General features: G+C 46.1%; 1 protein-coding gene across 1 annotated transcript in view; it reads left to right on the top strand.

The window, feature by feature from the left end:
* The window catches only part of LOC143288882 (uncharacterized), a 195,399-nt gene that overhangs the window by 176,940 nt on the left and 5,959 nt on the right, over window positions 1-12,500 (top strand). The window contains exon 3 of the mRNA XM_076597543.1: window positions 9,385-9,469. Coding sequence (XP_076453658.1) covers window positions 9,385-9,469 — 85 coding nt within the window. The remainder of the gene's footprint in view (window positions 1-9,384; window positions 9,470-12,500) is intronic.

Here is a 12,500-nt window from a genome sequence, read left to right as displayed (position 1 = left end):
GTAAGTGAGTAGGCTTAGTGTGAAGCCCGTAGCCTTTGGGTTTTTTTGGATTTTTTGTTTTTTGTTTTTGTTTTTTGATTGATTGATTGATGTGGATACTTATATAGCGCCTATCCTCGGTCAGAGACCAAGCTCTAAGTGTTTTACATACCGGGGACATTTGCACCACAGGCTGCCTACCTGGGTAGGGCCGACTGACGGCTGCCACTGGGCGCTCATCATTCGTTTCCTGTGTGGTTCAATCAGATTTCAGACGCACACGCATACACACTCACACAGACATGTAACATTTTACGTGTATTACCGTTTTGATTTATTTACCCCGCCTTGTAGGCAACCATACTCCGTTTTCGGGGATGTGCATGCTGGGTATATTCCTGTTTCCATAACCCACCAAACGCTGACATGGATTACAGGATCTTTAACGTGCGTATTTGATCTTCTGCGTGCGCATACACACGAAGGGGGTTCAGGCACTGTTGACCTAGAAGATCGGAAAAATCTCCACCCTTTACCAACCAGGTGCACCGAGATTCGAAACCGGGACCCTCAGATTGAAAGTCCAACGCTTTGACCATTTGTAAGGCGCGTCGCCACTCTGACACTGCTGAATCAACCACCACCACCACCACCACCACCACCACAACGCTGAAGACACGGCCGCTCTTTGGCCTGCTTGCACTGCTGCTGCTACTGCCAATGCTACAACTACGGTTCAGGTTCAGGTTCAGTTTCAATGAGTCAAAGCCTACTGACGGACTGATTGCATATACTTCACAATATATCTGCTTCACGCAATAGCCGAGTGGTTAATTTAACTCTCTCCATACGAACAGCGAAAGAGACGACGTTAACAGCGTTTCACCCCAGTTACCATCATCAAAATATTACAAGCGGAAGGTTCTTATACTGAAGAGGTGAATGTTGACAAAGAATACCACAATTCTGACGACGGAAGCTAAAGGTTGGGTCATTCAGACACCCACTGGACATCCGAGGGGTATGTGTAGAGGAGAAGAGAGGACTGGCCGTACTGAGTGAGTTAAAGCGTTGGACTTTCAACCTGAGGGTCACTGGTTCGAATTTCGGTAACGGTACCTGCTGTGGGTGAAGGGTGGAGATTTTTTTTTGCCGACCTCCCAGATCAACATAATTATGTACAGACCTGCTAGTGCCTGAACCCCCTTCGTGTGTATATGCACGCAGAAGATCAAACACGCTCGTTGAAATTAAAGATCCTGTAATCCATTTCAGCGTTCGGTGGGTTATGGAAACAAGAACATACCCAACATGCACAACCCTGAAAACCGAGTATGGCTGCCTACATAGCGGGGGGTAACAGAGAGAGAGACTGACAGACAGACAGAGAGAGACACAGAGAGAGAGATGGAAATTTTGCAACATCGAAAATCAAAACTGTATAGTAGTAATTCACACATAAAAAAAACGTATCCACAATATGTGCTTTTATTCACTAAGGTTTTAGTTTTAGAAGTTGTTAATGCAAAAAAGAAAAAAAAATGATGTAAACTACAATGTGGAATTGATGTTTGTTTTTGTTTGGTTAGCTGGTTGGTTAGGTTGGTTGGTTGGTTGTTTTCTAACGCTGAAATTGAATTTAAGTTGAGATGTTTGTCTAGTTTGCTCTGAAAAACAAAATAGTAATTTTACTGTTGTCATTTGATGTAGGGTTGGGTTTTTTTCTGACTTATTTGCTGTAACTTTTTCTCGTGTTGTTTTTACATTCACAGCCTTGGTATTTCTATATTGACTTCAGTCATCGTCATATTTGTTTTCAATTGATATGTTGTGCCAAGTGTATAATATGCAGCAACAACAAAATCAATGTGTGCATGGATGCGCATGCATGTCTTTTGAATGCAACGGACGTTGTTGTTATTATTATCTTCATTATCATCATTATTATTATTATCATAACGATGTATAATAATAATAATAATAATAATAAATAATAATAATAATGGTATTTATATAGCGCTGAATCTTGTGCAGACAAACCAAAGCGCTTTCGCACCAGTCATTCACACGCATGCATAACTCTAAAACTGTAGAAACTATAGACAAGGAAGGGCAGGCAAGGGAGGCTATTTTGGGAAGAGGTGGGTTTTAAGGCCAGACTTGAAAGAGCTGAGAGTGGAGACTTGACGAAGCGAAAGAGGAGGTTCATTCCCATCGCAAGGTCCAGAGACAGAGAAAGAACGGCGGCCAACAGTCGAGTGTTTGAATATGGGTATGCGTAAACAGAGTGGATCCGAAGCCGATCGTAGTGAGCGAGATGGAGTGTAGAGGTGAAGGCAGCCACAGAGATAGGAATGGGGCAGTTTTGTGAATACATTTATAACATAGAGTGCTGATCTTGTTCTTTATGTGTGTGTGACTTGTTAGCGTGAGAAACAAGACTTCACGTGAGAGAATTATACTAAAGTGGACATGACTCGAACTGAACTGACCTGAACTAGGAAGAGAAGGGGAATGAGAAGGGAGCGGGAACTGCCAAGGAGGGAAGAGATTGGTGATAGGGGATGGTGTGGATAGAGAGAGAGGGGTGGGAGAGATGGGGGAGAGAGATGGGGGAGAGAGGTGGGGAGAGAGGTGGGGAGAGAGAGGGGAAGAGAGAGACGGGGAGAGAGAGGGGGGGAGGGAGGGGGGAGCGGAGAGAGAGAAGGGGAAAGAGAGAGAGGGGGTAGAGAGAGAGAGAGAGGAGGGGAGAGAGAGAGGGGTGAGAGAGGGAGGAGCCGAGAGAGAAGGGAGAGAGAGAGGGAGATAGAGAGAAGCGAAGGAGCGGGGGGTGGGGGTGGGGGTCGCGAAAGACAGAACACTAAAGAAACATCAGTGACAAAGCAAGTCAGAAACTGATACAGAGACAGTGACCGAGACACAGAGACAGAGACATACAGAGAGAGAGAGAGAGAGAGAGAGAGAGAGAGAGAGAGACCGACATGTAGACATGAGATATAAAATAAACGAACGTGCGCGCATTTGCGCAAGTACACATACACACACCCGCACGCCCGCACGTACACACACACACACACACACACGTGCGCGCGCGTGCTTAACTAACACGCATGCACGCAAATACCCATGCAGATAATACAGACAGACACGTGTTTGGGAAGACGAACTCTTTAAAGCAGCTGTCTGGAAAGAAAGGAAGGAAGGAAGAAAGGAAGAAAGAAAGAAAGAACTCAGAAACAGACGAAATAGAAAAGTCAATGGAAAACGAAATTCCATTTAGATAATAATAGACCTAAAAGAAAGAATATGAAGAAAGCAGGAACAACAACAAACAAAAGAGTAAAGAAAAAGATTGAAATGTAACGAAAAGCAGAACAAAGAAAAAAAACAAATAATAATAATAATACATAAAAAGAGCAAGAAAAATAAAGAAGAAAAGAAAAGAAACGAAAGAAAAAAAAAAGACGGAGAGAGAGGGAGAGAGAGAGAGAGAGAGGGAGAGAGAGGGAGGGAGAGAGAGGGGGAGAGAGGGGGGAGAGAGGGAGAGAGAGGGAGAGGGAGAGAGAGAGGGAGAGAGAGAGAGGGAGGGAGAGAGAGGGGGGAGAGAGGGAGAGAGAGAGAGAGAGGGAGAGAGAGAGAGAGAGAGAGAGGAGAGAGAGAGAGAGAGAGAGAGAGCTAAGAAAACGAAGACAATTGAAGACCCCCCAAAAAAAATATAAAGTTAAGCACACACACACACACACACACACACACACACACACACACACACACACACACACACACACACACACACACACCAATAACAACAACAAATAATAATAAGAAGAAGAATTCAACAGCATTCAAATTCGCTGCAGCAGCTTTTTTTTGTGTGCACCCGTTGTTGTTGTTGTTGTTGTTGTTGTTGTTGTTGCTGTCTGTGTGTTTTCCTAGAGATGGACATTTTATGTCAACTTTAATGTTTGATGAGTGTTTGAACAGTGCTGCTTTTTATTGCTCTGTAGTGTGTGACTCCTGTGTGTGTGTGTGTGTGTGTGTGTCTGTGTGTGTGTGTCTGTCTGTGTGTGTGTGTGTCTGTGTGTGTGTGCGTCTGTGAGTCTGTGTATGTGTGTTTGTGGGCGTGGGCGTCGTGCGTATTCGCGTGCGTGCGTGCTCGTGCGTGCTCGTGTGTGTGTGTGTGTGTGTGTGTGTGTGGATGGGTGTGTGTGTGGGTGGGTGTTGTGAGAGCATGCTCGCGTGCGCCAGCCCACATTTGCCTCCGTAAACTTGAATGCCAATGGAGAAAGGAGGAGGGGGGTAAAAAAAAAACAACTAGCGATAAAAAACAGGGGGTGGGGGTGGCTGGGGGGGTGGGGGGGGAGGGCGGTGGGGGTTCCAACTTGGGGGGAGGAAAAGAAGGAGGGGGTGGGTAAGTTGGTTGGGTGGGTGGCGTCGATGTCGACCAGCCACAAACAAAACAATGTCCCCGGGGGAGAAAGCAGAGAGGGAGGAGGTGGGGTGGGTGGGTGTGGAGGGTGGCGGGTCAGAATTATGCCGGGGTAAAAAAAAAAAAAAAAGAAGTAAAAAAAAAAAAAGAGTGGAGGGTGGTTTGTGATTGTTACACCGGTATAGCGTGTGACTTTTTCTTCTTCTTTTTTTTTTTTTTTTTTTTTCGCCTTTAGTGTTTTTGGGTTTGTTTTTTTTTTGTTGTTGTTCGTTTCTTTGGGGTTGTTTTGTTGGAGTTTGGAGTTTGTTGTTGTTGTTGTTGTTGTTTTTGTTGTTTCTAATTGTTTTTATCTAGCATGTTTGGAAGTCTACTACACGCCTCATCAATAATATATATAAAAAAAAGAAGAAAAAAAAAAGAAAAAGAAAAAAACATCATCGAAGGCAAAACACAATCAATGGCTTTACTGTCTCGCTCCTCCAATCATCGTAACGAATGTGTCGTAACCCGTGTAAACTGATGCTTAACTCGTGTGCGAGTTTGTCTCGGCGACGAAAGGGTTAGCACTTGTCTCGGATGCGATGATCGTTTCACAAGACTCTCCGCTTTTTTTTCTTTTTCTTTTTTTTTCCTTTGCATTAAAAAAAAAAAATCCTGTAAAAATATGGGGTGTGTGTGTGTGTGTGTGTGTGTGTGTGTGTGTGTGTGTGTGTGTGTCTGTCTGTCTGTCTGTCTGTCTGTGTCTGTGTCCATCCAACAGGTAACTGATCTGTCTCTCTGTGTGTGTCTGCGTCTGTGTCCACCCTACAGGTAACTGGTCTGTCTGTGTCTGTGTCTGTGTGCACCCTACAGGTAACTGGTCTGTCTGTGTCTGTGTCCACCCAACAGGTAACTGATCTATCTGTGTCTGTGTCCACCCAACAGGTAACTGATCTATCTGTGTCTGTGTCCACCCAACAGGTAACTGATCTGTCTGTGTTTGTGTCTGTGTCCACCCAACAGGTAACTGATCTATCTGTGTCTGTGTCCACCCAACAGGTAACTGATCTGTCTGTGTTTGTGTCTGTGTCCACCCAACAGGTAACTGATCTGTCTGTGTCTGTGTGCACCCAACAGGTAACTGATCTGTCTGTGTCTGTGTCCACCCAACAGGTAACTGATCTTTCTGTGTCTGTGTCCACCCAACAGGTAACTGATCTTTCTGTGTCTGTGTCCACCAACAGGTAACTGATCTGTCTGTGTCTGTGTCTATGTGCACTCAACAGGTAACTGATCTGTCTGTCTCTGTGTCTGTGTGCACTCAACAGGTAACTGATCTGTCTGTGTCTGTGTCTGTGTCCACCCAACAGGTAACTGATCTGTCTGTGTCTGTGTCTGTGTGCACTCTACAGGTAACTGATCTGTCTGTGTCTGTCTGTGTCCACCCAACAGGTAACTGATCTGTCTATGTCTGTGTCTGTGTCCACCCTACAGGTAACTGATCTGTCTGTGTCTGTGTCTGTGTCCACCCAACAGGTAACTGATCTGTCTGTGTCTGTGTGCACCCTACAGGTAACTGATCTGTCTGTGTCTGTGTGCACCCTACAGGTAACTGGTCTGTCTGTGTCTGTGTCCACCCAACAGGTAACTGGTCTGTCTGTGTCTGTGTGCACCCTACAGGTAACTGGTCTGTCTGTGTCTGTGTCCACCCAACAGGTAACTGGTCTGTCTGTGTCTGTGTGCACCCAACAGGTAACTGGTTTGTCTGTGTCTGTGTGCACCCTACAGGTAACTGGTCTGTCTGTGTCTGTGTCCACCCAACAGGTAACTGGTCTGTCTGTGTCTGTGTCCACCCAACAGGTAACTGGTCTGTCTGTGTCTGTGTGCACCCAACAGGTAACTGGTCTGTCTGTGTCTGTGTGCACCCTACAGGTAACTGGTCTGTCTGTGTCTGTGTCTGTGTCCACCCAACAGGTAACTGATCTGTCTGTGTCTGTGTCTGTGTCCACCCAACAGGTAACTGATCTGTCTGTGTCTGTGTCCACCCAACAGGTAACTGATATGTCTGTGTCTGTGTCTGTGTCCACCCAACAGGTAACTGATCTGTCTGTGTCTGTGTCTGTGTCCACCCAACAGGTAACTGATCTTTCTGTGTCTGTGTCCACCCAACAGGTAACTGATCTTTCTGTGTCTGTGTCCACCAACAGGTAACTGATCTGTCTGTGTCTGTGTCTGTGTCCACCCAACAGGTAACTGATCTGTCTGTGTCTGTGTCCACCCAACAGGTAACTGATCTGTCTGTGTCTGTGTCTGTGTCCACCCAACAGGTAACTGATCTTTCTGTGTCTGTGTCCACCCAACAGGTAACTGATCTTTCTGTGTCTGTGTCCACCAAACAGGTAACTGATCTGTCTGTGTCTGTGTCCACCCAACAGGTAACTGATCTGTCTGTGTTTGTGTCTGTGTCCACCCAACAGGTAACTGATCTGTCTGTGTCTGTGTCTGTGTCCACCCAACAGGTAACTGATCTGTCTGTGTCTGTGTCTGTGTCCACCCAACAGGTAACTGATCTGTCTGTGTTTGTGTCTGTGTCCACCCAACAGGTAACTGATCTGTCTGTGTCTGTGTCCACCCAACAGGTAACTGAGCTGTCTGTGTCTGTGTCTGTGTCCATCCAACAGGTAACTGATCTGTCTGTGTCTGTGTCTGTGTGCACCCAACAGGTAACTGATCTGTCTGTGTCTGTGTCCATCCAACAGGTAACTGATCTGTCTGTGTCTGTGTCTGTGTGCACCCAACAGGTAACTGATCTGTCTGTGTCTGTGTCTGTGTGCACCCAACAGGTAACTGATCTGTCTGTGTCTGTGTCTGTGTGCACCCAACAGGTAACTGATCTGTCTGTGTCTGTGTCTCTGTCCACCCTACAGGTAACTGATCTGTCTGTGTCTGTGTCCACCCTACAGGTAACTGATCTGTCTGTGTCTCTGTCCACCCTACAGGTAACTGATCTGTCTGTGTCTGTGTCCACCCAACAGGTAACTTATCTGTCTGTGTCTCTGTCCACCCTACAGGTAACTGATCTGTCTGTGTCTGTGTCCACCCTACAGGTAACTGATCTGTCTGTGTCTCTGTCCACCCTACAGGTAACTGATCTGTCTGTGTCTCTGTCCACCCTACAGGTAACTGATCTGTCTGTGTCTGTGTCCACCCAACAGGTAACTTATCTGTCTGTGTCTCTGTCCACCCCTACAGGTAACTGATCTGTCTGTGTCTGTGTCCACCCTACAGGTAACTGATCTGTCTGTGTCTCTGTCCACCCTACAGGTAACTGATCTGTCTGTGTCTGTGTCCACCCAACAGGTAACTTATCTGTCTGTGTCTCTGTCCACCCTACAGGTAACTGATCTGTCTGTGTCTGTGTCCACCCAACAGGTAACTGATCTGTCTGTGTCTGTGTCTCTGTCCACCCAACAGGTAACTGATCTGTCTGTGTCTGTGTCTGTGTCCACCCTACAGGTAACTGATCTGTCTGTGTCTGTGTCTGTGTCCACCCAACAGGTAACTGATCTGTCTGTGTCTGTGTCTCTGTCCACCCTACAGGTAACTGATCTGTCTGTGTCTGTGTCTGTGTGCACCCAACAGGTAACTGATGTGTCTGTGTCTGTGTCCACCCTACAGGTAACTGATATGTCTGTGTCTGTGTCCGCCCAACAGGTAACTGATCTGTCTGTGTCTGTCTGTGTCCACCCAACAGGTAACTGATATGTCTGTGTCTGTGTCTGTGTCCACCCAACAGGTAACTGATCTGTCTGTGTATGTGTCTGTGTCCACCCAACAGGTAACTGATCTGTCTGTGTCTGTGTCTGTGTCCACCCAACAGGTAACTGATCTGTCTGTGTATGTGTCTGTGTCCACCCAGCAGGTAACTGATCTGTCTGTGTCTGTGTCTGTGTCCACCCAACAGGTAACTGATCTGTCTGTGTCTGTGTCTGTGTCCACCCAACAGGTAACTGATCTGTCTGTGTCTGTGTCCACCCAACAGGTAACTGATCTGTCTGTGTCTGTGTCTGTGTGCACCCAACAGGTAACTGATCTGTCTGTGTCTGTGTGCACCCAACAGGTAACTGATCTGTCTGTGTCTGTGTCCACCCAACTGGTATCTGATCTGTCTGTGTCTCTGTCTCTGTCCACCCAACAGGTAACTGATCTGTCTGTGTCTGTGTCCACCCAGCAGGTAACTGATCTGTCTGTGTACGTGTCTGTGTCCACCCAACAGGTAACTGGTCTGTCTGTGTCTGTGTCTGTGTCCACCCAACAGGTAACTGATCTGTCTGTGTCTGTGTCCACCCAGCAGGTAACTGATCTGTCTGTGTACGTGTCTGTGTCCACCCAACAGGTAACTGGTCTGTCTGTGTCTGTGTCTGTGTCCACCCAACAGGTAACTGATCTGTCTGTGTCTGTGTCCACCCAACAGGTAACTGATCTGTCTGTGTCTGTGTCCACCCAACAGGTAACTGATCTGTCTGTGTCTGTGTCTGTGTCCACCCAACAGTTAACTGATCTGTCTGTGTCTGTGTCTGTGTCCACCCAACAGGTAACTGATCTGTCTGTGTCTGTGTCTGTGTCCACTCAACAGGCAACTGATCTGTCTGTGTCTGTGTCTGTGTGCACCCAGCAGGTAACTGATCTGTCTGTGTCTGTGTCTGTGTCCACCCAACAGGTAACTGATCTGTCTGTGTCTGTGTCCACCCAACAGGTAACTGATCTGTCTGTGTCTGTGTCCACCCAACAGGTAACTGATCTGTCTGTGTCTGTGTCTGTGTCCACCCAACAGGTAACTGATCTGTCTGTGTCTGTGTCTGTGTGCACCCAACAGGTAACTGATCTGTCTGTGTCTGTGTCTGTGTCCACCCAACAGGTAACTGATCTGTCTGTGTCTGTGTCTGTGTCCACTCAACAGGTAACTGATCTGTCTGTATCTGTCTGTGTCCACCCAACAGGTACGGAACGTGTGGTGTGCTGCCCCTCTGTCACAGGAACCAACGCGCCGCTCTACTGTCGTCGGACAAGTCGTCTGTCACGGAGGTAAGATTACCCTGCTTACCTACCTACCTACCTACCTACCTACCAACCTGCCTACCTACCTACCAACCTGCCTACCTACCTACCTACCTGCCTACCTCCCTACCTACCTCCCTACCTACCTACCAACCTACGTTCCTACCTACCTACCAACCAAACTGCCTACCTACCTACCAACCTATCCACCTACCTGCCTGCCTACCTACCAACCTACCTATCCACCTACCTACCTACCTACCCCTTTCCGTTTTGCCTTTATCTTCTGTCGTCAGTTGTTGCATCGTCATCATCATCGTCATCATCATGTTCATCATCGTCATCATCTTCGTCATCATCATCACCATCGTCGTCGTTGTCATTGTCATCGTCGCCGTGGTTATGATCGTCGGCGTCGTCGTCGTCATCATCATCGTCGACATCTTTGTCCTCATGATCACCAACCATCATCATCATCATCATCATCATCGTCGTCGTCGTCGTCGTCGTTGTTGTTGTCGTTGTCGTCGTCGCCGTGGTTTTCATCATCATCGTCGTCGTCGTTACCCTCATGAACTAGGACTGTCAAAATTCTGATGCCTTCTGTGAGGGTCGGTGTAAGGAAGGGTGGTGTAAGGATGGGGGGTGTGGGATGGATGCACACAAACGTTCCTGCCTGAACACCCCCATTCACGCACTCCCCCCCCCCTCCTCCTCCTTCCTCCTCCTTCCTCCTCCGCAACTTCAACCCCCCCCCCACCCCTCTCCCTCCCTCTCTCCCGTCCGCCCTCCCTCCCTCCTCACACCACCACCACTACCATCTTCCATCCTTCCACGCTTTATTCTTTCTTCGTACGTTCTGTCTTGTACCTTCTTCTCCTCTTACCCCCTGACTCCCCCCCCCCACACACACACACCCTCCTCACCTGTCCAACAATGACGGGCTAAAAACCACCCTTCCTCACCCCCCCCCCCCAATGCTCCCCCCACCCCACCCCCCCCCCACCCCATCCCCAGCCACCCACCAACCCACCCCTTCCGAAAGTTGATTTTTTTTTTTTTTTTGTCCTCAAGCGACTGGCCCCTTGCCCCCCACCCCCCCTTCCCTCGTACCCCCTTGCCCTTGCCCCCTTACAACCGCCCCCACCCCACCCCACACCCCCACCTACCCCCGTGCCCCTGCCACTCCCCCATCTCCCACATCCCCTATGTTTTTCTTTCCCCTCTACAAACACTCTCCTGCATTGGCAAATTCGACGTTGTCTGCTTGAACGGTGTGGACACAAAAAAGCTAGCTAAACTGACGGAGAGTGAAACAAAATTAAAATGCAGTGAAGTAAAAAAAAATCAAATATACAACAACAAAGAAAAGAAAAGAACTTTTTTTTTTTTTTTTAATAAAGTTGACGCAAGATAGAACGAAACAAAACTGAAACGAAATGGAATGAACTAAGAATAGCTTGAAATGTATACTTCTTTTTTTTTTTTTAAATATAAAATGATTAAAATAAAGTAGCACAAAATAACAAATGAAGAATGATTAAGTTACAGAGTAAAATAGAAAAAACAAAACAACATATTACGATGTGGAGTGATGGCCTAGAGGTAACGTCCGCCTAGGAAGCGAGAGAATCTGAGCGTGCTGGTTCGAATCACGGCTCAGCCGGCGATATTTTCTCCCCCTCCATTAGACCTTGAGTGGTGGTCTGGACGCTAGTCATTCGGATGAGATGATAAACCGAGGTCCCGTGTGCTAGCATGCACTTAGCGCACGTAAAAGAACCCACGGCAACAAAGGGTAGTTCCTGGCAAAATTATGTAGAAAAAATCCACTTCGATAGGAAAAACAAATAAAACTGCACGCAGGAAAAAAAATACAAAAAAATGGGTGGCGCTGTATTATAGCGACGCGCTCTCCCTGGGAAGAGCAGCCAGAATTTTACACAGAGAAATCTGTTGTGATCAAAATAAATACAAATACAAAATACAAATGATAACGTCTCAGACTGTATCATCCAACCATTCCCCCTCTGTCTGTCTGTCTGTCTGTCTGTCTGTCTGTCTGTCTCTCTCTCTCTCTCTCTCTCTCTCCAGACAAAACAATAGTAACAGATATTCACGATGTGTTGTCTCAAATTTTGCTTACGAAAAAAAAAAGATATTACAGATCAAAACTTTTAAACGAAGAAATAAATATATTCTTGCCAGTCTGTACAACACTTAATTAATCACATATACTATAATTATGAACAACTAACTATACTACTACTACTACTACTGTTGCTACTGCTACCACCACCACCACCACCATTACTACTTTTACTACAACTACTACTACTACTACTAAGAAGAAGAACAACAACAATAACAACAACAAGAACAAGAACAGCAACAAGAACAACAACAACAATAAGAACAAACACAGGAATATACTTCATAACATCAAAAACAATAGTAGCCTCTTTTTTTTTCTTTCTTTTTTTTTAAGACAATGATAACAAAAGAAATGAGAAAATTAAGAACAAGGGAAGCGACAGAAAAACTGTAGGGAAAATTCTAACACAGAATTTTCCAGAAGCTGGAGAGGATACAATTTACGAATTATTAATAGCACCCTGACATCGCCTCATGGGAAGAGCAGTCCACAAAAGCGCAGCCTAAAGGGAGGTGATCGGACCTTTTGGCGATGGTTCGCACAATGAGGGAAAGATACAAGTGATTAAAGGGAAGCAACCCCTTCATGAAGGCCTGATCCAGTAAAAAGTCCCAGAGTCAAGATTCGTGATTTCAGTTTCCTTTCACTTTTCGGGGGTTATGAAAAAAAAAAAATGAAAAAAAAGGAGAAAAATAAAAGATTAAACATTCGTGCTGAAAGCAAACATGGAAATGTACTGACGAAAATAAAATGATAAAACGAATAAATAAATAGATAAATAAGACAAATAGATAGATAAATAAATGAATAAATGAATTAATAAAGGAATAAATAAATGAAGGTAAAAACATAACTGATTAAAGGGAAGCAACCCCTTCCTGGAGGCCCGATCCAGTAAAGACT

The sequence above is a fragment of the Babylonia areolata genome, chromosome 13 (genome assembly GCF_041734735.1).
Source record: "Babylonia areolata isolate BAREFJ2019XMU chromosome 13, ASM4173473v1, whole genome shotgun sequence".
Classification (NCBI taxonomy): Eukaryota; Metazoa; Mollusca; class Gastropoda; order Neogastropoda; family Buccinidae; genus Babylonia; species Babylonia areolata.
Note: the sequence above shows the minus strand (reverse complement) of the source record. Positions and strands in the feature narration are given on the sequence as shown.